The following is a 26,683-nucleotide window of genomic DNA, read 5'->3' on the forward strand; positions in this document are numbered from 1 at the left end:
GGAGACTACATTTGGAGAATACTCCTTCTACAAATGTCTTGTTTAGACTGTTTAAGCAACTTCCTACCTCCCTGACTCCACTTGGGTCTCCCTCCAAATTACTCTCCACATCTGTGCTCAAAAGAACTGTGCTTTTTAACTGTGCTCCCCATTCAGTTCATCCTCGTCCCTAATGGTTGCCCTTGCCTAGGTACAACAGTTCTCAATGTTTATTCTCAGGCAGGCACATCGATGTCACCTGGAAACTTGTCATCTGGGAAAGGGTCCACCTTGGAATTTCTGAACGAGCCGGGCTTGGTGGCACATGCCTGTAACCCCAGTAGTTGGAAGGCTGAGACAGGAGGATTGGAAGTTTAATACAGCTTCAGGGATGTAGTGAGACTCTCCCCAACGTAGTGAGAACCTGTTTCAAAACAAAATATGAAAAGGGCTGGGAGCCAGGTGTGGTAGTGCACTCCTGTAATCCCAGTTCTGGGAGACTGACACAGGAGGATCACAGGTCCAAGGATTGCCTCAGCAACTTAGTGAGGCCCTCAGCAACCTAGTGAGGCCCTGTTCCCAAACCAAAAAAGTAAAAAAGCTCTGGAGGTGCAACTCAGAGGTAGAATGTCCCTGGGTTCAAACCCCAATACCACACATACACACACAAAAAGAAACTTCTGAATGAGAAACTCGGGTTGGGCCCAGCAGTCTGTTACAACAGGGTGACTCAGATGCAGACATAAGTGTGAGAACCACTGGCCGACAGGATACAGTCCAAACTCCGTAGCACAGCACCGCACAAGCTGGCCCCCACAGCGCCCCCCTTGTCCTTGCCACTCTGTCGTGTACCCAAGTGTACTCCACTCTGGCGATCCCACCATGTGTATCCTATCTATTAGAAACAGCTTCTGTTTCTAACACCCCAGGGCCGTGTTACACGCTCCTCTTAACTGCCTCTGGGTGGCAGGAATTGTTTTCTTTATCTCTGTAAGCCCAGACCCCGAACAGTGTTGGAAGCATAGCTGGCATACTTAAATGAATAAACAAATGTGGAAACTGAGGCCAGAGTGAGGCAGTGAGGAGCCAGGTATTCTGTGCTCATCCTCGCAGTGAGGCGCCTTGGGTTTTCCCTGCCCTGGAGACGATTCTTTGGAGTCAGACCTTTACCTCCTCTGGGAACCTCTGTCCTCTTCACCATGTTTAATCTTCTTTCTGCAGTTCCAAGATCATTCTCCTTGATTAAAAAAGATGAAAACTAAACAGTCCCTGGCGCTCTGCCTCTGAGCTTTCCGACAACATCACACGGTCCGCCCCAAGCTGACGCCTCTTTTGTTCTTTGCTTTGTCCAAATATAGCTTTCGAAAAAGATTTTGACCCTCCCTTCATAGCAGGCATCAAAATAGACTTCAAATGGACTAAAAAGTAAAATAGAAAAATACAACCAAAGGAAATATTGAGGAAAATAGAATGGAAATCAAATCCCAGGAGAGGAAGAACTTGTACGGTACAGAAGGGCTTGAAGAAATTTAATCTGACAATGTGCAAACTTGACCAAGCAAGTGGGGCGTGGTGGTGCACGCTTGTAATCCCAGTGCTCAGGAGGCTGAGACGGGAGGATCGCGGTTCGCGGCCAGTCTCAGCTGCTTAGAGGCCCTCTGCAACTTAGTGAGAACCTGTTTCAAACTAAAGACTAAAAACTAGGGCTGGGGGTGCAGCTCAGAAGTAGAATGCCCTTGGGTTCCATCCCTAGTACCACACACACAAAAACTTAAACAAGCAAAAGACCATACCTTACAACTTTGAAAAGTATGTTTAGAAAATATGACAGCCGGGCGTGGTGGCGCACACTTGTAATCCCAGCGCTTGGGAGGCTGAGACAGGAGGATCGCATAGGTTCAAAGCCAACCTCAGCTACTGAGTGAGGCTCTCAGCAACTTAGTGAGATCCTGTTTCCAAATAAAGTATAAAATAGGTCTGGGAGTATAGCCTGGAGGTAGAAAAGCCCCTGGGTTCCACCCTCAGTACCACAAAAAAATAAAATAAAATATGACAAACATTGGGTCATTATTATGAGAATAATCAAGAAGAGATCTCACAGGAAGAAAAAAGGCAAATCAACCTCAGAGACGTGTGTGACCTGCCTGGCAGTCAGAGCCGTGGTGTGCAGGCCACAGGTGCCCTTTGTCACCTATCACATTGAAGAATGTGTTTAAATTATAATACAGGCCATGTGTGGTAGCACACTGCTAGAATCCCAGTGCTTGGGAGGCTGAGACAAGTATTGTAAGTTCGAGGCCAGCCTCAACAACTCAGTGAGACTGTGTTGCAAAGTAAAAATAAAGAGGGATCAGGCCTGGTGGCACACACCTGCAGTCCTAGTGTTTGGGAGGCTGAGCTAGGCGGGCCATAGGTTTGAAGCCAGCTTCAGCAACTTAGCAAGGTGCTCAACAACTTTGTGAGACCCTCTTTCAAAACAAAAATAAAATAGGGCTGGGTGCATTTCAAAGGTAGTATGCCCTGGGTTCTCTCCCCCGAACCACACACACACAAAAAAAAAATTTTTTAAGTAAATTTAAAGAATTTATATAAAAAGGAGTCAGGGTGTAGCTCAGAGGTAAAATGCTTCTGGGTTCAATCTCTGGTGCCACAAAAATAAGTAAACCATAATATAAAACATTGGTGAGAGTGAAGTGACTGGCGCCCTTAAAGGCCACTGGTTGGAGTATTAAAGGGGACATGGTTTTTGGAAGGAAAACTGCATTTGGTACCAGAGCTCCTGTGACCCCGGAAAGGAAGGAAAGCCCAGCTGTGTTCAACTTTTCGCCACTGTAACAAATGCCTAAGAAAAGCAACTTAAAGGAGGGAAGCTGGGTCATGGCTCCTGATTTCAAGGTCTGGGTCTGTGCTCGGCCACTCCGTGGCTTTAGGCCAGAGGTGAGGTGGAGGGCATGGCAGATTGGAGGCCACCGGGGAGGGAAGCCGCCCAGCTGAGGTGGAGGAAGGGCCCAGGGACCAGATACAATCCCCAAGGACACGCCCGCAGGGACCCAGCTGCTTCAGCCAGATCCCGGCCCAGGGGTCCCTTCAGCTACCAGTGGGTGAGTCCGCTCCTGAGGTCAGAGCTCCTGTGATCAGTCACTGCCCAAAGCCACGCCACTGCGTTGGAGACCAGGCCCTCAACACAAGCTCTGGGGAGACAGTCCAGATCCAAACCATAACAGTAGCCAAACCCAAACATGTTTGGAGTTATGGTGTAAATTATGGTTCCTTGGCTGGGTGGACTCGAGGCAGACATGTAGTCACCCTGCAGAGGCTGCAGGCACTGGACCAGCCATCGTGGCCACGCTCCCCCTTGTTCCTCGTGTGGGAGGAAGGATTCAGTGCTAGGATTTGAAACAGGCTCTTCCCCTGCCATAGCCACCTGTGTGAGTACTGTAAGGACGGAGTGGGACAGTACACACGCCAGCGCTTGGATGCACAATGCCAGTCACTCTGAGAAGTGAGATCGAGCAGGGTAAGCATTGCCTGCCCGCCAGGCCGAGTGCCCAGGTACAGAGCCAGGAGTGGCCATGCCAGGGAGGACAGCAGGGCACAGGGAGAAGAAGCCATCCCGTTTCTTGTCCTCCAGGATGCTTATATAGGCAGGCGGCAGGTCTTAACTGGGCTGTTTGCTTCAGCTTCTGATAGAAGCCGGCCAGGTGGGTGTGAGAACTTCGGGCACAGAGAACAGCTCTGGCAAAGCATGTGATGCACGTAGTGAGCTAAAGGTGAGTCAGTCTAACTGAGGTGCCACATGGTATAGTGCCACCCTTAGACCTGGGCAGGGGCTGCCTCCATCCACGCCCTCTGCTATGGAGTGCAGAGGAGTGCCCCAGGCCCATCCACCCTTGCAAGGCACTGCCAGGCCCTGGAGACCTCCAGACTTCTTGCCTACATCCTCCTGAGAGCAGAATGCAACCCTAGCCCCAGGAGGGCCCTTTGCAGAGGCGTGAGCAGAGCTGGGATGTGCAGGGCGCAGTCCACCCACAGAGGTACGGTTCTCACAGTGTGGGAGGGGACCACGGTGAGAGGTGGGCTGCAGCCAGCTCCCTATGCCACCAGGGCTCCAGCACACATCTCCATAGTCAGCACTGAAATTCCAACCTGGCCTTCTAGATCAGATAGACTATTTTATTTATTTATTTACTTAGTGGTGTTCAGGATTGAACCCAGGGACATTCTGCCTCCAAGCTGTACTCCCAGCCCTATTTTATTTTTTATTTGGAAAGAGGGTTTTGCTAAGTTTTTTGCAAACCTCACTGAGTTGCTGAGGCTGGTTTCAAACCTGTGCTCCTCCTGTCTCAGCAACTATATTTTATTTAACAGCTTGATTATGACCCTAAAATACCTGAAGTCTAAGTTTTAGACATGTAATTATGTTGACATCCATTTGTCCCTGACCCTACAGGTTTTAGGAATGGACCTGCATAGACATGCTGCCAGTGACCGGAGATGAGCTGAGGACACTGGACAGAGGATGGAGGGTCTTATAGCAAAGGTCACATCAGGGAGCTCGGACTCTTCTTCTTGAGGACTAAGAAGCAAAAGCTAACAAGAGCTGACTTTGAGCCAGACATCCCTTTTATATATGATTTCATTGTCATGACACAAAAACACTATAAAGTAGGAGCGAGTATTAGCACCTGTTCCATAGATGAGGATAATGAGACTTAGGAAGCATAAAGAACCTGCCTCAGCAGAGTAAGGAGTTGGGGTGTCAGGGTTCAGACCCAGACCTACGCTCTCTCGGCAGCACGGAGCCACTGAAAATTCTAAAACTGAAAGTGCCAAGATCAGACTCATGCAGGGCTGTGACTGAACGGGAGGAAGGAAGATGGTGGCCGTTAGAGTGGCCCCAGGAGAGGCCATGGCCTGCCCTGGCGCAGCAGTGTGGGGAGCACAGGAGTGGCCGCATCCGCCCAACTCTTGGCTACAGAAAAGCAGACAGTGATGATCTGTATTCCCAGACCTCCCGGGAGGAGCACCCCGCAGTGGAACTAGTTGACGGGGAGCCTGAGGGAAGGCGCTTTCTTCCCATATTGGGTCCCTTTTGCTCCTGGCTGTTCCGACTGATGGGAGTCGAGTAGGTTGCATCAGCAGGAGACGCAGCTCCAGTCAGGAGAGCTGGCCCAGACTTGACTAGGCAGGGACATTCCTGGAGGAGGAGGACTCAGCAAGGAATGCAGCCGGTCACTGGCCTAGAGGGGAGATGCAACCCTCCGTGCAACAGCAGCAGCACTGACTGACTGGTAGGCCTCCTGGCTGTTGTGTCCTGCCTCCTGCGGACTGGAGAACTGAGGTGTAAGAGGCCACGGGCCAAATGTGGACCCTGTAGGCACAAACCTGGTGGGTCAGGACTTTGCTGGTGGCAGGCCTCCCGCACCCACTGCCCACCTGCGAGGCCAGAGGGGAACCCTGGCTCCCCACTCGAGTGCCTGGATGTGAGCAGGTGTGGGCCTGCACAGGTGTGGGTGAGTGCTGGCCTTTCTGTGGTGGCTGGCATTGTCGACCACACCCTTGGCTCCGGTCTCTCGGTTTCAGCAACACTCAGTCATCATAGGTAAGATTTACTGCGCTCTCACTTCATGCCAGACACTGAGCCAGATACCATAAACACAGCATCTCATCTAATCCTTTCAACCTTCTGGGAAGTAGATCTTGTCATCCCCATTTTATGCAAGAGGAACTTGAGGCTTAAAGAGATGATGTGATGTGCCCCGGGGTCACAGAGATGGGGATGGGGATGTGAGCCCCGGGTTTCCACATGCAAAGCCTGTGCGGTGGTATGCAAAGGTTATGTGCCTGAGCCTGAGTACGGTTTTCTGAGAAAAGGAACCATAGGGGTTTTATTGTTTGTTTGTTTTTAAAAAAAAAACAGCCTGAGGTTTTGTTGGTATCCAGTATATATATATATTTATGGCTGGAGAAAACCAATGCTCAGATCACATCGTGGTCTCTGTTTCTCCTTGCCCTGAGATTCCTGAGGGAGCTCTGCTCGAGGACAGTGACTGATGAGGAAGAAGAGGAGCACTGACTTGTCACTTGTGCCAGGAGCTTGAGCCCTAAGCCCAGGAGCCCCTTCCCCCAGGGTTCCAACGCTACCCTCAAACAGTCTGAATTCAGAGCACCTGCTCCCAGCTTCCCCACTGGGGCAGAGCAGGAAGCCAGCACATGCGTGCACGTGTGCATGTGTGCAAGAGACTCCGCCCCTCATACTAGGAAACGTGACGCGCTCAGCATCCTCAAATCTAGGCAGTGCGCTGGTCATTCCTCCTCCCAGAAGGACTGAAGGTGGAAGACGCTGTAGCTTGCCCCTCCCCACTGGAGCTTTTTTCAGACTCTCAAGGGGATCTGAGGTCATAAGCTAATTTCCTATAGTTTCGAATAGTGACTCGAGGCAGGACTTTCACCACATGGGAAGATCCAGAGGACTGTGGCAGAGCCAGCGCCTCGTGTGAGGGGAGAGCCAGGTTCTACAGCTGAACACGGCTCAGATTCTCACCAGCTGCGTGTGCCCTGGCCAGGCCCCTCCATAAAATGGGTCACTCAGTGGCCCCTGACTCACCTGAGGGCTGTCGGAAGGTGGTGGGAGTTGTTCATCTTACAGTTCAAGCCGCAGACTCCCGGGGGGGTAGTGATGTTGTAAATGGTGTGGCAGAGAGGACTCTCATCTCAGAGCCACGTCACTCAGGTTTGGATCTAGGCACGGCCACTGGCAGGCTCTGCCACCTTAAACATCCTTCCTTGTTTGTACCTGTGGAAGGGAGGTAAAGAGATATAAATAATGTCTACAAAACCAGCCTCGAGCCTCGCACAGCCCTGGCCATGCCCATTCCTGGCTCTCCTGCTCCTGTGCTGTCTCCTCACCCTTGGAGTGTGGGGGACAGGCACAGGCAGAGCCCTAGGTGGGAACTGTTGGGGCCTCGGGACGGGGCTCTGCTGCGCTTGTCTCAGGCACGCCGGCACCTGCCATTCCTCCCAGCGCCCCGACGGCCCACCCAGGGGGCCTCCCCAAGTTCTGCCCAGCCTCGCCATTTCTCCACCTCCGGTTCCTGACAGCTCTACCTTTACCTCACACACACTGCTCTCCCAGAGCCACAGAAAGGACCGGGCAACTGGAACTGGCTGCTCGCTCAGCCTGGGGGACTGAGAGAAGTTTGCCCCAAGAGCCTAGGCTTTGAGTTGACCAACCCACAAAGGACAGAAAGTGCCTGCCAGAGCAAGAACTGTGGAGAAGTGTGAAGAGGGTGGCTGGCACAGCCCATGAAGGGCAGCCACAGCAGAGGGTTAGCAGGGGGCTGCTTGCTGTGGGTGTCACGGCTCATCACATTGGGCCACTCGCTAGCGCCTCCTTGCTGCCAGTGAGCGCAGCCCTGGGCTGCTCAAGTGGATGGGATGGGAGCCCTGCCCAAGGGTCCCTGCAAACCACTGGCGAGTGGCTGACCTGAATTGTGGCATTTAATTCTTCCAGCTGCCCATGAGGTAAATATAACTGTCCTCCAAACAGAAGCTGAGTCCCAGGACTAAGGGTTTGTATTTTAGCACCTCTCAGGGGCCAGAGGTCAATTTTATCTTGGGGTGCAGGGGTGAGGGCAGGATGGGTCACATGGTAGAGCCAGGGAGGGTATTAGAGACACCGAGTAGCAGCCCAGAGGTGCCCACTGAGACTGAAAGTGGAGGGGCACACAGAAGGGATGTGATCTGATTTGTCAGTGGAGGGCCATTCTGGCAGAGTGGAGGCAGAAGGCACTCATTCTAGGGACTCAGGTATATATTGAAGAAGTGAATGGAATTCACCAGTTATTTATTGTTTATCACTTATGTTCTGGTCACTCCCAGACTAACCGTGATTCTGAGAGTCCAGATGGGAGAATGAGAAGACCTGGACCTGAGAGGGTAGCCGTGGCACTGGACGCAAGGCCTGGACCTGTGGGGTTCTAAGAAGACAGAATCAAAGAACTAGAGCCGTAGGACAGGATGGGCCCCAAAGTGGAGGAGAATCTGAAGTTGATTCCCAGGTTCTGGCATGGGATGTGGATGGATGGTGGAGGAAGGAGAGACACCTGGCAATTTAGATGTCAAATAGCGGAGGACAAATTATGGCACATCCATTTAAAAAAAGCTAAGAAGACAATATTGATGTCTATGACATTCCGTTATATAAATGTATAAATGTATAATTTAACCAAACCTCTGCTTCAAATTTTTTGGGTTTTCCCCCCTGGTTTTCCACTCTTATAAATAACAAAGTAATAAAGAGACTTAAGCTAGGTGTGGTGGCACATGCCAGTCAGCAATCCTAGTACATGGGAGGCTGAGACAGGAGGGTCACAGGTTCAAGGCCAGCCTCAGTAATGTAGTAAGACCCTGTTCAAAATAAAAAATAAAATTGGGCTCGGGGTGAGGCTCAGAGGTAGAATGTTCCTGTGTTCAATACCCATCAACACAAAACAAAAAATAGACTTTTACAAAGGTCATCACTGAAATTCTGATCATAGGCCGGGTGTGGTCACACACTTGTAATCCCAGCATTTGGGAGGCTGAGACAGGAGGATTGCAGTTCATGGACAGCCTCAGTTACTTAGTGAGGCCCTTTGCAACTCAGTGAGACCCTGTTTCAAAATAAAGAATAAAAAATAGGGCTGGGGGTGTAACTTGGAGGTAGAATGCCCCTAGGGCTGGTGGAGGTGTAGCTCAGAGGTAGAATACCCCTGGGTTCCATCCTCAGTACCGCAAAAAAGAAAAAAAAATTTCTGGTCATAAATGGGAAATTTAGCCAGTTGTGGTGATGCATGCCTGTAATTCTAGTACTTGGAAGCTGAGACAGGAGGATTTCAGGTTAGAGGCCAGCTTCAGCATCTTAGCAAGGCTTTCTGCAACTTAGTGAGACCTGTTTCAAAATAAAATATGGCTGGAATGTAGCTGAAAGAACGCCTCTGGGTTCAACCCTTAGTACTACACACACACACTCACACACACACACACACACACACACACACACACACGGAAATTTGGAGGTTGTAAGTGTAAACGTCTTTGAAGCCTTTGGTACATACTTTCAGACTGCTTTTTATAGAAAGGCTGTACCAAATTTTACTACAGGAAGATAGGAGGAGTCTACCTCGGCATACTACCACCGATACTGAGGTGTCTAGATGATACACATGCATGTACATGTTTTAGTAGGTACGGATTGGCATCTGGTCATCTCAATGTGCATTTTCTGTCACGAGTTAATTTTCATACTTATTATCCCTATGTTTTCCTGAGTATTTAAAATATGAACTTAGCCAGGCATGGTGGTACACGCTTGTAATCCCCGCGCTTGGGAGGCTGAGACAGGAGGATCGCACAGGTTCAAAACCAGCCTCAGCTACTTAGTGAGTCTCCCAGCAACTTAGTGAGATCCTGTTTCCAAATAAAATAGAAAATAGGTCTGGAAGTGTGGCCCAGAGGTAGATAGAAAGCCCCTGGGTTCCACCCCCAGTAACACACACACACACACACACACACACACACACACACTGAACTTATTTGTAACAATTTTCTTCACTTTTTTGTTTCCCTTAATTTTGAATTTTGCTGTGTGTGTGTGTGTGTGTGTGTGTGTGTGTGTGTGTGTGTACGCACGCATGTGTGTTATTCTGCAGTTTTGGGGATTGAACACAGGGGCACTCTACCACTGAGTTACATTCCCAGCCCTTATTATTGTGGATCCGAGGATTGAACCCAGGGGTGCTCTAACCACTTAGCTACACTTCCAGCCCTTTCTGTTTTTTATTTTGAAACAAGGTCTTACTCAGTTGCTGAGGCTGACCTCATACTTGGAATCCTTCTGCCTCAGTCTCCTGAAAAACTGAGATTACAGGTGTACACAATTACACCCAGCTCCTTATTATTTTTTGATGTATCAAAACACAATATTTGCCAAGTCAAAATCTTTTATTCTATTGCATTAATATTTGGAAAGTTTAGTGATAAAATATACATATAAATTTTATTTTGCTTTTTTAATCATCTAGTATTGTGTGTGTATGTGTGTGTGTGTGTGTGTGGTGTGAGGATCGAAGGCTGATTGGCAAATCTTTGCATAGCACTTGTTCCCCCTGATGGTGGTGCTTTATCATAACCGTACATTGATTTGTCTTCCTTTTTGTGTGTGTGGTACTGGGGATAGAATCCAGGGGCATTCTACCTCTGAGCTACATCTTCAGCCCTACTTTTTTATTCTTTATTTTGAAACAGGGTCTTGCTGAGTTGCAAAGGGCCTCACTAAGTAGCTGAGGCTGTCCATGAACTGCAATCCTCCTGTCTCAGCCTCCCAAATGCTGGGATTACAAGGGTGTGTCACCATGCCTGGGTGCCTTCCATTTTTAAAGTTATGTGTGTGTGTGTGTGTGTGTGTGTGTGTGTGTGCGCGCGCACGCGCGTGCATGCATGCGCTACTGGGGATGGAACACAGGGGCCTTCTACCTCCATGCTACACTCCTTTATTTGGAAACAGAGTCTCACTAAGTTGCAAAGGGGCTCACTAAGTTGCTGAGGCTGGTTTTGAGACTACTATCCTCCTGTTTCACCTTCCCAAGTACTGGGATTACAAATGTGCACCACCACACTCAGTTTCTTTATCTCTTAATAAAGGACTATAGTTTTATTCCTTTAATTCTCACACATTTCTGAAGTTTATGGTTTAATTTTGATATTTTTGTTATGCTTGCAAGTGGAGTCTCTTTATATGTAGTCCTTGTTCTCTCCTGGTATACTAAATGATCTCATTCACTTTAAATTTAGTTGATTCCTTTAGGCTTTCTAGACAAATAAAAAGTACTGGAAATTACACGTTGGAGTCCACGATGATGCCTCCAGCTGCAGGCTTGGCTGTGGCTCCCTCCGGCAGGACTCAGGAGCCCTGCTGAAAGGGTAGAAGAAGGGGAAGGATGGACTGATGCCAAGGTCGGAGCTTCCCCGACTAGGACAGTGGGAGGACAAGGGGCAGCATGCTGAGGAGTGCACAAGGCAGCCAGTGGGGCCAGATTCCATGGTGCCCACCTGTGATCCCAGGATGGGGAGGCTGAGACAGGAAGATCACAGGTTCCAAGCCAGCTTCAGCAACTTCATGAGACCCTGCTTCAAAATAAAGAGAAAAGGGGATGGGGGTATAGCTTAGATGCCCCTGGGTTCAAACCCCCCCCCCAAAGACAGTGATTGAAGTTATTTCCTTCAGTTATTTCTAGACCAAAAAAGGCTGCAGGGGGTGGGGGGGGACCATAAGTTTTCCTGTGGTCGGGCAAGAGGAATAGGGTTAAAAAGAGAAGGTTAGCCAGACACACGTTGTGTGCATGCCTGTAATCCTACTACTTGGGGGGCCAAGATAAGAGGATGGAGGCCAGCACATGGTAACTTTGTAAGATCATGTTTCAAAATTAATAGGGCTTGGGGCATAGTTGAATGATCAAATGCCCCTGAGTTCAATCCCCACTAGCACAAAAAAAGAAAAAAGGAGCAGAGGTTGTGGCCCAGGAACGGACGCTGGGATGTCAAATGCTGACCACGGTACCGTGATCCCTGAGGAGAGAGTGGCCTCATTTTATAGTTAGCAAAGCTGAAGTCGCCCAACACAGGTCAGTGTCAGAACTGGGGCTCAGTGCCCTGCTGTTCTGTGCCTTAGCACCCTTGACGGAGAGAGCCAGGAGACAGGACAAGAAAGGTGGAGCTCAGCAGAGCAGATAGGAGGGCAGGCTCCTGGTGGGGTGGGGGCAGCCCCTGCAGTGGGCAAGCGGGACGGCCGGACCCTTGAGCCCTCCTGTGGCCCAGGACCCCTCAGGCCCGAGCGGCCTTGTGACGCTGCCCCGCCCCGCGGCTCACTGCGTGCCCGCCACGTGCTCGCCCTCCCATCACCGCCCCCCCCCCGCGCCCACTGCACCGAGGAGAGGCTGGTTACCACAGGCCCCAGGTCCCCTTCCGTACCCTCCCCTGCCTCGTTCCCTTGTTTCCCTGTGCACACTCTGAGCCCCACAGCTCACCCAGGCGGGTCCTCAGCCGTGTGCCCCGCTCACGCCCTCTCACTGTGTCCACAGAGTGCATCGGACGGCTTCTGGAAATCCGTGGCCACTCGAGTGCCCAAGGAGCCCCCCGAGATCCGCATCCTCAACCCATACTTCATCCAGGAGGCCGCCTTCACCCTCATCGGACTGCCCTTCAACAATGGCCTCATGGGCCGGGGGGTGAGGGCTCGCCCCGGGGAAGACCGCGCCTGAGGTGCCTTGGGAGGAAGGAGGGGCAGGTGGCAGTGGTCCCGGAAGATGGTTTTGAGGGGAAGAGGTGTCATCTTTGGAGCTCAGCTCTGGGGAGCTTACGCGGTCACCTGACCGCGGCACGCCTCCTTTCCCATCCTCCAGAACATCCCGACCCTCGGCAGTGTGGCGGTGACCATGGCGCTCCACGGCTGCGATGAGGTGGCGGTCGCCGGCTTTGGCTACGACATGAGCACGCCCAATGCACCCCTGCACTACTACGAGACCGTGCGCATGGCAGCCATCAAAGAGGTTCGGGCTGGGTGTGGGGGGCAGAGGGGGGGTGCTTCCAGCACAGAGGACAGGCTCTGACTACGTGGGTACAAGTACACGGCAAAGGGACGAGCCAGCAGTAGCAACCCTGGAGCCCCCCCAGGCAGGCCTCTCACCACCCAATTCCTGTGTGGCCCTCTCCCCAGCACCCCTTTCCCCCCGAACGCTCTCCCTCCAAGGGGCCTCTTTGCTGCAACCCCGCCATTGCAGGCTGGTCTTGGCACCGGCTTAACTCGTCCTCTCCCACAATCACTGCCTTCCCCTAGCTGGCCCCCTTGCCCCTCACACAACCCACGGTAAGCTTTGCCCCTCGGTCTCAGAAAGGCCCATCACTCCACCCTGCCCCGTGGCCCAGCACGGCGCTCTCCGTCACCCAGCATGGCTCCCAGGAGGTCCTTCTGCACAGGTAGGTTCCGGTGCCCCACACTCAGCCAGCCTCCTCTGCTCTCTGCCTTCACAGTGAGGATCCCCTCTGGAAAACCCAGCCCCTGCTCACTCACACCTGGCTTTGGCAGCTAGCCTTCCCTGACCAGCCCAAGGCCTGGAAATCTTGGGCTGGCGACTGGGCAGCGACTCTGCCCCTCCACCCAGGTGGCTGGGGTGGCTGGAGGAGACCCTCACCTGTGCAGGTTTGCATTTCCATGGTGCTGGCGATGCTGTCTCCACTAGCCCTCGTTCCTGCCTCTCCAGCCTCCCCCTCACCCCACGCCATTTCCTAAGCTTCACACACCACAAGTTCCCAACCACCCTCCCTCCAACAAAAAAGCCGAAGCTGAGCAAGGGCCTCAGTGGCTCCCACTGGAGGACCTCCTCCGCAGTCCTCACCTCCGTTCAGCCTCGCTCCCCCTCCTCAGGGACTCAGGTCGCCCGTGCCCTACCTGAAGACTGCCAGATCAAGTAGACATGGGTCCTCTGTCATCGTCTCTCAGACACTGTTTTTGTTGTTGGTTTCTGCAGTGCTGAGGATTAAACCAGGTCTTTTGCAGAGTAGTCAAGCACTTACCACTGAGCTACATCCCCAGTATCACTAAGTTGCCTAGGCTGGCCTTGAACCTGCAAAATCCCTCCTGTCTCCACCTTCTGAGTAGCTGGGATCATAAGTGTGCACCACTGTGCCCAGCTCGAAACACTTTTTTTGTTTTTGTTTTTGTTTTTTCATACTGAGAATTGAACCCAGGGGTTCTCTACCACTGCGCTACACCCTCAGCCCTTTTTTATTCTGAGACAAGTTCTCACTAAGTTGCCCAGGCTGGCCTCGAACTTGTGATCCTCCTGCCTCCCCCTGCTCAGCAGCTGGGACTCTAGGTGCCGCCTCGCCCAGCACAGAACCACACTTCACAAAGTTGATCGCCTTTTCCTGCTTCGGTTCCGGAGGCAGCATTTCCACTGCTCCTCTTACCTCACCTACCTTCTCTCTTGTTCTCTCTCACGGCATAGATTTTGTCCTGTAAGAGCCACCATCAGCTGAGGTTCCATCCAGACAAGCCTCTCACTCTGCTCTCGAGACTTACATCCGTACCCCTGGCTTGTTACCATCCGGACCGTAGCGGGCTCTTTCGGCTCTGCCTGGTCTTTTCAGGCTGCTATACCAGAATACCACAGACGGTGTGGCCACTAGAGAACAGGAGTTTATTTCTCACCGTCCTGGAGACTGGGCAGTCTCCAGGATAGAGGTGCTGGCAGATTCTGTGTCTGCCGAGGTCCCACTTCCTGGCCGGCAGATGGCCACCTCTCTGTGTTCATACTCTCTTGAGAGTCTCTTACAAGGACACTAAGTCCATGAGAAGTGGCCGCCAGAGGTGCCAGTTGGATACTGCTGGCTGTGGCAACAGTTCCTTCCCCAGGGTGGCGGAGGAGGCAGCGGTACAGTAGTGAGTGGCGAGTTGAGGCGTACAGTGGAGACCGCAGGGCAGGGCGTGCACTGAAAAGGGCAGGTTAGATGCAGAAGAGGGGAAAGGCCAAGCAGCAGCTGAGGGGGAAGCAGTTCCCACAGGAGGAATCTTCCACAGCAGAGAAATCAGCTGCCAACACAGCCTGTGAGTTCTGAGTGCTCCAACAGAGGGAAGGCACAGCTGGGATTTTCCAGTGCAGAGACAGCTGAGCAGGGCAGTGCACACGTGTAATGTGTAATCCTAGTACTTGGAAGGCTGAGACATGAGAATTGCTGGTTCAAGGCCAGCCTCAGCAACTTTGTGAGACCTTGTTTAAAAAAAAAAAAAGAAAGGCTAGTGTTGTAACTTGGAGGTAGACTGCCTCTGGATTCAATTCCCACTATCACACACACACACACACATACACACACACACACACACACACTGCAGAGTCAGGGCAGAATTCAAGGATACCAATGGCTGGATGGGGAAATTGGAGCCAAAGAAAGAGAAAGATGGAAAAGGAGATGTCAAAATGAGACCCTGAGCTGGGCATGGCGATGCACTCTTATCCTAGTACATGAAAGACTAAGAAGGAGGATCACAGCATTGCGGCCAGCCTCAACTATTTAGTGAGGCCCTCTGCAAATTAGTAAGACCCTGTTTCAAAAATAAAAATAAAAAATAGGACTGGAGGTATAGCTCAGAAGTTGAATGCCCCTGGGTTTCACCCCCAATACCACAAAAAAAGTAATAATAATAAGAGAGAAGAGAGAAACCCTGGGGAGAGGATGGACTGTGCAGTGGGGAAAAGGGGAGGAGGCATCTGCATCCAGAACCCTGCCACAGCAGAGCGGAGCTCTGGGAGGCGCCTAAGTTGTCTGCATGGAAGGAGGGCGGTTAGGAGAAGAGTACCAGAGAGGGGGCATTGCCTGGTCTGAGCACTGCACCCAGAGCAGACTTTTCATTATGAAAGAAAATTGCCAAACATGTTATAAGCATACAGAGTAATATACTTAACTCCCAGGTACCAGCTACCAGCCCCTGGCCGGTGTGGTTCCACCTGTCCTTCTCATTCTCCCCACCCACTATGACTTGGAACAGGTCCAGACAGCATATCCTTCTGGCTATAAATACTTCATTCAGTTGCTCTAAAAGATAAGGACTCTATCTTATTGTCACACCTAAGAAAGTTAACAGTAATCCCTTAGTATTCTCAAAGACCCAGTCCTCTGCTGACCTGTTACCCCCCAGTGACTCCTAGTGGGTGCTCTTGAAACTGACCTATGGATTGGTTGCTTCTCCCAGGGAGGGAAGAGGAACAGCCTTAGGAGTCTATATTTGGTTGATTTGGTGAATTCTGACCCTGCTATTCCTCTGATCTTGTTTTCCTGCCTCTAAAATTTAATCTCATTCAACAGATTTTATTGAGCACCTACTCTGTGCCTGGCAAACAGAGACAGCCAGGTGCTTGAATGTTCAAAGAATGGGGGTGATTTGCCAGGGTCCTGCAACAAGGAGAGTTTGTAATGACAGGCGCCTTGAAGGATCTGAAGGGTTCCGGGTTTGTTAGGGAGTGTGGTCAACCAGGTAGAAGTGGGATGGGGGGGGCAGAAAGAAGCCCATCTAAGACACTGCAGTGTTCAGCGCAGGGAAGAAACTCGCCACCTGAGAAGGAGCCAGGGGCGCTGTCCTGCAAGGCATCTGGGCTTGCAGTTCACACATGAAGCTGCAGGAAAGTTCAGAACAGAAAAATATAGGAAACCGCTGCATTTTCATGACTGCCTGAGTTTCAGGTTGAGATTTAGAAGATTAAAGAGGTTGACTAGATCAGAATAAGGGCTGGACAGAGCTTGGCGTGGTGGCACATGCCTGCAGTCCCAGTATTTGAGAGGCTGAGACCCATCACAGGTTCAAGGCCAGCCTCCAGGACATAGTGAGACTCTGTGTAAAAAGGGGGGAGGGATGCTGGGCAGGGCCCTAAATTCTTAGCACCGGTATATAGTGGCCATGAGTATAGGTGTGGTGAGCTTAGTGCTGACAGATGCAACAGAGAGGACAGTTGGGGATAAGAAAGCTATTGATATTCATTCCTTCATTCCTCTATTCAAGCCTTTTGTTGTTGTTGTTGGTGGTGGTGGTGTGTGTATGTGTGTGTGTGTGTGTGTGTGTGTGTGTGTGCTACTGGGGATTGAACCCAGGGGCATTCTACCTCTAAGCTACACCCCTAGCCCAATTTAAATTTTTTTATGTGGAAACAGGGTCTAGGCTGCAGAGGCTGGTCTTGAACCTGTGATCCTCCTATCTCAGCCCCCCAAATATTGGGATTACAAGCATATGCCACCATGCCCAGCTTATTATTATTATTATTTTTTTGTGGTACTGGGGGTGGAACCCAGAGGTTTTGTTACCTCTAGGCTATACTCCCAGCCCTATTTTATATTTTATTTGGAAACAGGGTCTCACTAAGTTGCTGAGAGCCTCACTAAGTAGCTGAGGCTGGCTTCGAACCTGTGCGATCCTCCTTTCTCAGCCTCCCAAGCACAGGGATTACAAGCATATGCCACCACGCCCAGCTCATGCCCAGCTTTTGATTATAGGCTTTTGAATACTGCATGGGGCTTGGCCTTTGCATTCTTTAAGGGATTTGGTCATCCAAGGTCCCTGGTGAGAGTACTATAGGAAAGTACCCTACCCTGGAATCCCTGGAAGGCAGTATCTTCCCTATAATTTACACATTAACAGTAATAGCATCTACTAACCTGCTGCAGTTGAACATACTTGTAATCCCAGCTACTTGTGAGGCTGAGGCAGGAGGATCACAAATTTGAGGTGAGGCTCTCCACAACTTATCAAGACCCTATCTCAAAATAAAAAATAAAAAGGGCTGGGAGTACAGCTCAGTGGTAGAACACCCCTGAATTTAATCTCTAGTACTACAAAAATAAATAGCCTCTTCTAGAAATGTACACCTTTATTAACTATAGTCAAATGTCTTCACCACACACACACACACAATAAGTATGGGAGGTGATGGATATGTAAATTAGCTTGGTTTAATCATTCCACAGTGTATACATATATCAAAATATCACATCATACCCCTTAAATATATACAATTATTATGTGTCAGTGAAAGATTAAAAAAAAGACAAGGCTCTGTTCCTTAGGCTCCTGGCCTGTGTGACCCAGGAAGCTGGATTCCCACGGCAGCCCCAGTCCCAGGGAGTGGATGGCATCAGGCCAGAGGATGACACCGCCCTCCTTGCTATTGGACTTTGGTGACTCACCTGCCTGCCCTCGGGGTGTCTAGAGCAGAGGTGCCTCTGCACTAGCTGAAGGCTGGAGGCTGAGGAAACAGGGGCTCGGAAGCTCACAGCACCAGACTTGGAAGAAGCAAGGGGCACAGTTGTGAGGAACAAGGATGGGATGCAAGGGCTGTGCTCTCTCCGGTCTTGGGGAGGAGGAGATGGGCTGTGTCTTCCTGCAGCAGGGCCATCCTGGTCTTGCAGGCACAGGGATAACAGGGATAACAAGGGTCTGCCTGCAGAGCTTTGGAGGGTGGTGACTGCATGAGGCAGTGGCTGCCTCCCTCATCACCTCTCCATCCCTTTCTTTCTAGTCCTGGACACACAACATCCAGCGAGAGAAAGAGTTTCTGCGGAAGCTGGTGAAAGCCCGGGTTATCACTGACCTCAGCAGTGGCATCTGAATGGGCCCAGCGCTTGGCCACGGAGGCCCAGGAGCCACCAGAGCAAGTAGCAGCCACTTACGCAGGAGTCTTCAGACCCAGAGAAGGACAGTGCCAAGAGGACAGGGGCGGCGAGGCCTTGGCGGGGCAGCCAGAGCTATGCCTGTGTGGAGCCAGCCTCAGAGACCAGCATGCCGCCTCTCTCAGCCTGGGTCCCTAAAGCCAGCGGGCCAGGAGGCCACTGGCTGTGCCCAGCAGGCCCAGCATGCAGGCGGTGGGGCATGAGGCAGCAAGGCTGCTGCCGGAATCATTTCTCCAATCAGTGTTGGGTATATTATCATTTTGTGATTTGGGCGGGGGAGGGCAGGGATAATTTATTTTTTAATAAGGTTGGAGATGTGAAGTTTGGTCCACTTGCTGTGCAGGAAGAGGCCCACTAGAGGGCTCATCAGGCAGTGGTACCACTGAAGTCCCTGGAGGGTGGGAGTGCTGTGACCAGCCTGTGCCACACTCCAGGGCCACAGGGAGGTGGGCAGCATCCCATGCCAGCCCCCTTGCAGCTCATGACACTATTTGGCCTTTCTTTGGGAAAAGATGGGGTATTCCCACTCACCAGCCCCCAGCTATCCTGTAAGGAAACCCTGGAGCCATCCCATTGGAGCCAAGAAGACAGCCCCTGGGCTCGAGCAGAAAGGACTTTAAAGCCCAGGCGGCGAGGCCCAGCCCGGTGGGAAGGCCCTGCTCCCACCCACGCCTGATCCACAGGACACTGTCCCCGCCTGGACTTAACAACTTATCACAGGTCTGGGTTTCTGCAGTGACACTGCTAGGCCCTTGGGTTCTGCCTTTAGCGGACCAGAGGGAATCAAGGCAGAGGACCTTACCAGGGCCATAGCAGCCATCCCAGGCAGCCTTCATGGAAGCAATAAAGCTCTTCCCTGACCCTGGCTTCCTTTTGCTTTCTCTGACTTTCTTGGAAGAAATAAGAACCCAGGGCCTCAGCTCCTGTGCCAAACCCAAGTGCCTTTCTCTCCAGCCCACAGGCTCTTGGGTTCCTTTCATTTCTCATGGCAAGTGTGGGACCTGCGTAGCCACCTCTACAGAGGCCTCTGGAGCCTTGCCTCGTGACAGACACCAGTGGTAGCCTGTAGCCCTGAGGGACCAAGACTTTCTTCACTCCTGACACCTGTGGCTCATAGGCATGTTTCCTCCCTCCACACCCCTCCCACACAGAATAGGAAGGCACACAGCCTAGCTCTAGCATCTCCTGGGGAACCTTAGAGATGATAGCCCCTCCACAACTCACCCCCTTAGAGCCTTAGGGGGTGACCCCGCTCTTCCCCTCAACCAGGCCTGAGAACTGTTACATCTGCTCTTGAGACAGGGAGGGGCTTCCTGCCTGGATGGCACCCACTAGAGTCGTACCTAGGGCCTAGGCTACATGGCTTTAAGAGGTGTCCCTAAAACTAGATATGGTGGCTCATGCCTGTCATCCCAGTACTTGGGAGACTGTTACAAAATAAAATAGCATTGGCGGTGCAGCTGGGAGGTAGAATGTCCCTAGGTTCAGTCTCCAGAACCCAAAAATGAGTGGCTCTGGCTGAAAAAGCCCTGGGGAAGCCGCCCTAGCTGGGCAGCCAGTCATGGCAGCAAGCTGCTCACAGATTGACCTCCTGTCCCACAGGGCCCCCTCAAGCCTCCAAACAGACCCAGCTGCAGCTTTTCTTTGCAGTCTGACCTCAGTCCCCAGCACTGCATGAAAGCCCCTCACAAAGGCCGAGGTGCTGAGTCCTGGCTGCACACCAGAACCACCTGTGTGGATCTGGAAGCCTGCACCTGCGCGCCTCAAGATGCTGACTCAGACCCTGGGGTGGGGCCCGGATGTGGGTAGGTCTTAAAGATCCGCGGTGGTTGTGATGCATAACCAGGGTACAGCTGGTCTACACACGTTTCCTGAGCACTCTCATCCCCACCCACAGCATTAAATTGTGTGTCAGTTGGTCGACAATTCCCAATTGCCAGCCGAGGCTCTGTCCACTTGGCTCCAGGCTACAAGTTCTGCCACTTCCTGAATATTCCCACTAGGAGAATCCACAGGCCTTTCCCAGCACTGAACTCCTGAGCTCCTGCCCTCCTCTGCCCTTCCCACAAACCCCAGAATGCACCCCCTGACCTGGTAACCCAGACCAAAGAAAGCTAAAGCACACCTTTGTCCACCCTGCCTCCGCACCCTACCCCATCAGGCACCAACTGGAATATCACAAGGGCATGTCACCTGCAGACTGGGCCTGTGCAGACCCTGGCTCTCCACAGCCCTGTCTGGGCCTCATCCTCTCTTCCCAGCAGCCTCCTGACTGCATCTCCACCTGTCCTGTCCTGCCTGTCTCCAAACTATCCTCCCTTCTGCAGCTGTTACCCACAAAAGTGTATCTCACTGTAGGACCCTTCCGTGGTCCCCAGCACCTTTAGAATAAAGGCCGAACCTTTCCAGCCATGTTACCCAGTCCTCAGCCCACCTGTCGAGCTGCCCTAATTAGGCCTCCCAAGTGCCACCCTCCAGGTCCTACTTTAAGCCCCAGCTCAACGTTCTTTTTCCGTGACCCCCCCCCTTCAGCAGCTAAGCCCAGGTGACCGAGAAGCATGCTCCCCTCACACAGGCATACACACCCCCTTCCAGCCCCAGGCACCCCCTGAGGAGAACCATGGGAGGCCTTGACTTGAATGCCTGGAGCCCGGTCCTGCCGCTCCGACGCGGATGAACCGTCGGTTAGGAGAGAAAGTTATTGGGGGTCCTAGAACAGTCTCTGCAGAGCGGCCAGCCAGGCCCCCAGGTCTGCACGTCAAGCGGCCCGGGCCATCGCCGGGACCAGATCCCTCCCTCCCCGCCCTCGCTCACTCCCGCCCTGGGCCCGGCCTCCCAGTTCCCTACATCGCGTGTCTACAAACTCAGAACTCCCAGTCTCCGCGCCTCTCCGCCGCCCGCGATCTCTACTCTGCATCCGGGGAGGGGGGGTCCTCTCTCAGCGCGTACCCCCACTTCGGGGGTCCTAGGGAGCCAGTAGGGACCGGATCCGGCGGGTGGAGGGGCCAGGTGAGCCTTGAAAGGTGGGGCGGGGCGGGGGCTCTCTGGGCCCCACCCCGGGATCCGGTGACGCCGGGCCTGGAATTTGACACCGGTCGGCAGCGGGCAGGAGGCTGCTGAGGGATGGAGTTGGGCTCGGCCCCCAGACACGGCCCGCGGGCTCCGCCAGCAGCAAGTCCCTCGGGCCCCAGCCCTCACTGCGATTGGGACTGGGGTTGGGAACCTGGCACCCAAGGTAAGCGTACCCTTTCGTCCATCCCTGGGTCCCAGCCCCCAAAGGAAGCTCCTGGGGCTGAGGGAGGGCAGAGCAGTCTCCCTCCACTTTTCTGAAACCCTCCCTCTCGGGGGCCCTCAGCGCAGCTCTCTGCCCCTCCCGCCCCTCCAGTCAGTCCCTCTTGGTTCCTGCTGGACTGTGCTAGCCTTGCTGGCTGGCTGTAATGTGAGGCTCCTGCTGCCACTACAGGGCACAGACTGGCTGCCAAGGCCCCGCTTGTGGCTAAAAGAGGCGCTGCCAGGTGCACAGCCCTGGGCATGAGCCATTTGAGCTGCGGGGGCAAGCCCAGCACTGGTCCCAGGAAAGGTGCCTAGAAGAACGTGGTGCAGGATCTCCTGGTGAGTAGAGGGCTGGTGCGTGGGGGCGGCAAGGACCGGAGGACCAAAGTGTCCCAGGAGGGTGAGAAAGGGCCTGAGCTGCCCTCCTAGGACCTGCTCCTGGGCTCCCCCTAGCGCAGAGGCCCTTAAGGCTGCCTTTGGCTTGCCCTCTCTCCCAGAGAAGTCACTGGCTGGGCCTTGAGGGCCCTGAATCCAGTTTGCAAACAGGCACTCCCTCACCTGGCTCTGGAGGAGAGCCTGGGGAAGTCTGACCCCCAGATGTGCAGATGTTCTTGGTGCTAGAGGAGTGGGGAAGGGGACAGCTTCAACCCAAGAGGAGACTGGCTAGTGAGGGCTCATGAAAGTTCTGGGGCCCCAGAGAGGTGTTTGGAGAGGGGCAGCCAGTGGGAGCTCACAGAGGCTGGTGGTGTGCAGGAAGGCTGGCTGAGATCAGGAAGGATGGCTTATGGGGGGAAATGCTAGCTGCCAGATCCACAGGAGGCTGGGCGGGAGGAGGGGGCAGACCTGGGCCAGCCCCTTGGAGTAGCTTAGTCTTGAGTGACCAAACTGATATCCAGGCCTGGCTGGCCCTCCTGGGAGTGGCTCAGATCTGAGTATGCAGAGGATGTGGAAAAGCCCACCTCCCCTTTGAGTCTGCAGACTTGGCAGACCCTGCCCCCTGGTGGTCATAGGAAGCCATGGCCCCGGGCCCTGTGTTTTCGGAGGCCCCATCAGCTGCCACCATCTGCTGGCTCCTGAGGGACATCTGTGGCCAGAAGGGAGAACTCAGGGGGATCGGAGTGCAAAACACAAATCACAGAGGAGCAAGAACAAGAGGTAGCGGCACTGGGTGGGCAGCACAAGCTGAGGCCCAGGCCTCACTGTCATCAGATAACTGAGTGGCCAGCAGCTACTAATTCTTCCCCAGTGGCATGGAATTGCCAAGGATAGCCAGCTGCCACCTTGGTCAGCCAATCCTTGCAGCACAGAGAAGGAAGGTTCTGGGGAAACAGGACCCCTCTTCCTGCCGCTATGTGGGTCTAGCTTGTGACCTTAGACAATCCCTGAGCTCCTCTGAGCCTTGTCTGTTCATCTGGAAAAGGGGAATTAAACCATTTATTTACCCCCATGGAGTTGTGGAAGAGGAAATAGCTGCAACGTGCCTAACACAGAGAAAGGCTCTCAATGCAGCTATTTCTCCTCTGGGTCGAGCCCAGCTGCCCAAGCCTCTGGTACCTTGGAGAAACTGAGGTGGAAGGAGAACCTTCCCCAAAGATATCCCATCTCTCAGTTTGCAAGCTTCCTCAAAAAGAGGGTGGGGGAGCAGGTCAACAAAGGCTGATGGGAGCTCCTGTTGATAGAGATGGAACTTGGACTTCGAGGCCCCACCGTGCTGCCCCACTGCTCCTGGCCTTGGTGGCAGGTGAGTGTTTCCCAAAGCGGCCCCCAGAGGGCATTGAGGACCGGATGGCAGAGGCCAGATGCAGGAGGGTGGGTGGTCGGGGAGGGAGGAAGCAGGCACATGGGAGCAGAACAGGACTTCTCTGGATGGATGATCAGTGCCCTCAGGTGATTCCTGTCCTGGGATCTCGGAAGCTCAGTCCTTCCTGACTCCCACCACCCAGCTAGAAGGCAAAGGGAACCCCTCCCCACAGCAGCCCACCAGGGTGCCCTCTCCCAGAAGGGAGGTTCCACATGTCTGTCTCTTCGTGCAGCCTGCCCTATGGCCAACCTTGGCCGCTCTGTCCCTGCTGAGCAGCATCACTGAAGCTTCCGTGGGCCCCATGCCCCCCAGCTCTGCCACCCGCGAAAGCCCCGCGCCAGTCCTGGCGCCCCCCACAGGCCACCTGCCCGGTAGGTGAGAACGTGAGGGGGCGGGGCAGAGCTGGGGCTGTCCTGGGACACCGCGGATGACTCAGTATCATTCCAGGGGTACGTGCAGCCGGTTTGTGCGGCGGAAGAGCCGGGCGGCCACCATCACAGCCTCCTCAACCCGCACCCCCGCCGCCCGCGCCCCGGCCCGCTGCGCCCCGCGGGGTCCGCGCAGCGCGCTTGGGAACCCGGGGCGGTCGCACGCGGGCCGCGGGTACTCGGGGCTGCCGCCTGCGCTCGCTGCTGGTGCCGGTGCGAGCACTCGGCCTGGGCCACAGCTCCGACGAGATGGTGCGTTTCCGCTTCTGCAGCGGCTCCTGCCGCCGAGCTCGCTCCCCGCACGACCTCAGCCTGGCCAAGCTCCTGGACGCAGGGGCCCTGCAGCCGCCCCCGGGCTCCCCGCTGGCCAGCCAGCCCTGCTGCCGGCCCACTCACTATGAGGCAGTCTCCTTCATGGACGTTAACAGCACCTGGAGGACCGTGGACCGCCTCTCAGCCACTGCCTGTGGCTGCCTGGGTTGAGAGATCTCTCCAAGGGTTTGCAGACCCTGACCTGCACATCTTGCTGCCCGGGACCCTCTTGCTGGGTCCCGCAAACCAGGAGCCTCAGCCAGAGATGGAGGCCTCAGAGTTGAGGCCGCAGACCCTTGAGTGTCAGGATATAGTCCTGGAGAGTTGGAGTGACTAATGACCAATGGCCACAAGACGCTGGCCCAGCCAATCCCAGCCCTCAAGACAGCAGAGACCTCAGCAATGGAGATTTAGAACCTGCTTCTCACAAACTGGCCCTGGCCAGGCCTCACAGCTGGGATGTCTCCTATGAAGAATCCAGCGATGGCCCCGGGCCTTGGGGGGTGAATTATGAGGAGACACATTGCAGTCACATGGCTGAAAGTGCCTGTGCTGGAGCTGGCCTGTACCCACTCCTGAGAGCTGGACCCCTATTTATTATTTCTAAGTTATTTATTTACTTCCGTGGTCTGTCAGATCCTTCCCTGGGCAGCAGGGGTGGGGGGATGGGTAGAAGAGGCCAGATGGAGATGTGCCCTGACCTCACTCACACCTCCCTGAGTCAGCAGCCACAGGCCTGGCCTGCATATCCAGCTGCTTGCCCCCACCCCGCAGCTCTGGGATGGGAGGCAGGGACTCTGGGCAGAGTGGGTGACAAAGTACACTGAACGGCCAGCTCACACACACCCTGCACAGTCTCCAGCTCTTGGGGCCTGAGTTGGCTGTGGGGAAAGAAACTATAGAGCCTTCTATGGGGAAAGCCTCACACTGTGACCAATGGCACTCTTGAGTTTCCTACTTGGTGGGTAAAGACACAGAAAACCACACATTACCCCACCCTCACTGCCACCGATGAGTGTCCTGCTGTCCAGGGAACAGTCTTGAAGGCACCCTGACAGGTGCACACGCTGCCTCTTCTTGCAGATGGTCCGGCATGGGGAGCTCACTATCTGCATTCCTTTTGAATGAAGCAGCCTGCATGCCTTTTCTCAGAGTATCTTTTTTCAGATACTTTGAAAAAATGCTGAGGATAGGAAGAAGATATACCAGGATGCTGGTTTGGGGGAACAGAACACAGAGCTTCATGGGGATGAGAAGACAGGAAAGGAATGAGAGCCCCAGAGGGACCTGCACTTTGGATGATAAACAAAGATATTCATTTATTCGACAACAAATATTTACAAAGCACCAATTATATGTCAGCTACTGAGTAGACACTATGGATACAGATGTAAAAGAGACATAATTCCTTCCCTTAGGAAGCCTAAGCCAGGGGGGACAGACAATTAACATACATACTTATTTAAGTTTAGTTTGACAAATGGTTTGGAAAAGAACAGGAAGCCAAGAGGTACACACTTTCATCTGGAAGGAAGGTTAGTGAAGACCCTGGCCTATCACACTGTCCCCAAGTCTTTCCAACAGGTGAGCGTGAGTCCCTGGGCTTTTCTGCATGTTCTTTGAACCTGCATTTCCCAGGTCCCAGGCATTTGCATTGAAGTGACCCATGTGATTTTCCTTCTTTGAAATTGGAAGGGTGTTACATCCAGAGGGGATGTCCTGAGGCAGGGGATGTGCTGCCCTGCAGCAGGAGGGAGGTCTGGCCAGGAAAGATCTGAGAGTCATTAGCACAGGGGCTGCAGCCAGGCGGGGATGAGAGCACCTGGGAGTGAGACAGGGTTGAGGGTGGGACCCCAGGCATTTACACCGTTGACAAATTCCTTCCCATCTATCTGCCCATGTGCCTGTCTGCTTTGGCAAGATGCCTCTTCATTGAAGCTAGCAAGAAGCCACAAGAGCTCTGAGGTCTGGGCCAAGAAGGTAAATCATGCCTGGGCTCCCCTCTTCTGTGTTTACAAGTTCTAGATGACCCCTAAAAGTTTGCTGCTTTTGTGCCCAGAACACCCCTTTATCCCTCTCTCTGCCCACAAACCAATTCATGGTTTTCAGTTTCCACGCACATACCCATAGAAAATGGCATCATATAATTTTCAGAGGGTTGTTTGGAGATGGTGGAAACATTCTGTCAATTCTGGGGTCCTTTGGGTCAGGGAGAAACCTGCTGCTTTGAAGCCTAGCCTGGTCCCAAATGTTCCAGGTAGGTCCTGCTGCACTGTGGCCATCACTACTCTCATAGCCACTTAAAGGACAGCAATAAAAGCCATCTCTGAGAAAACACAGGGAGCAGGCCAGATCAGAGCCCAAGCCAAGTACCAGCTCTCAGCATCCCCCAAAGTGCCAGTCCTTGAGGGAGTAGGGTCCACCTCCAACTGAGGCTGTATTCTGGGCTCTGGAGAGCTGTGCCCAAATCTCTCAAAGTCCTAAGGAAACCTCAACTTCTCCAAGAACATAATCCCTCAAGAGGTGGCCTCTGTTTGCAGGTCAGAACATCCCAAGTGCTTCTTTAATAAGATGGCTGGAGCTGGGTTTGGTGGTGAATGCTTGTAATCCCAGCATTTGGGAGGCTGAGACAGACAGG

At 53.2% G+C, this 26,683-nt stretch overlaps 2 protein-coding genes across 15 annotated transcripts in view; both read left to right on the forward strand.

The window, feature by feature from the left end:
* Positions 1–18,170, forward strand: part of ST3GAL3 (ST3 beta-galactoside alpha-2,3-sialyltransferase 3) — a gene marked incomplete at both ends in the record, with an annotated part of 197,677 nt that extends 179,507 nt beyond the window's left edge. For 4 of the 14 annotated variants that reach the window (XM_080693225.1, XM_080693231.1, XM_080693234.1 and 1 more), the window contains 3 exons: positions 12,099–12,245; positions 12,420–12,566; positions 18,081–18,170. In XM_080693225.1, coding sequence (XP_080549351.1) covers positions 12,099–12,245; positions 12,420–12,566; positions 18,081–18,170 — 384 coding nt within the window. The remainder of the gene's footprint in view (positions 1–12,098; positions 12,246–12,419; positions 12,567–18,080) is intronic. The other 10 variants (XM_080693235.1, XM_080693236.1, XM_080693237.1 and 7 more) reach the window with 4 other exon arrangements.
* Positions 18,171–23,185: 5,015 nt separating this feature from the next.
* ARTN (artemin) lies at positions 23,186–24,216 on the forward strand (the record flags this gene model as incomplete). Its single annotated transcript, XM_080693364.1, has 3 exons — positions 23,186–23,245; positions 23,538–23,676; positions 23,753–24,216. The coding sequence occupies 3 exons, from the start codon at positions 23,186–23,188 to the stop codon at positions 24,214–24,216; spliced, it is 663 nt and encodes a 220-aa protein (XP_080549490.1).
* Between the last annotated feature and the right edge of the window lie 2,467 nt (positions 24,217–26,683).

Source organism: Muscardinus avellanarius (genome assembly GCF_963383645.1).
Source record: "Muscardinus avellanarius genome assembly, chromosome: 3".
NCBI classification, from domain to species: domain Eukaryota; kingdom Metazoa; phylum Chordata; class Mammalia; order Rodentia; family Gliridae; genus Muscardinus; species Muscardinus avellanarius.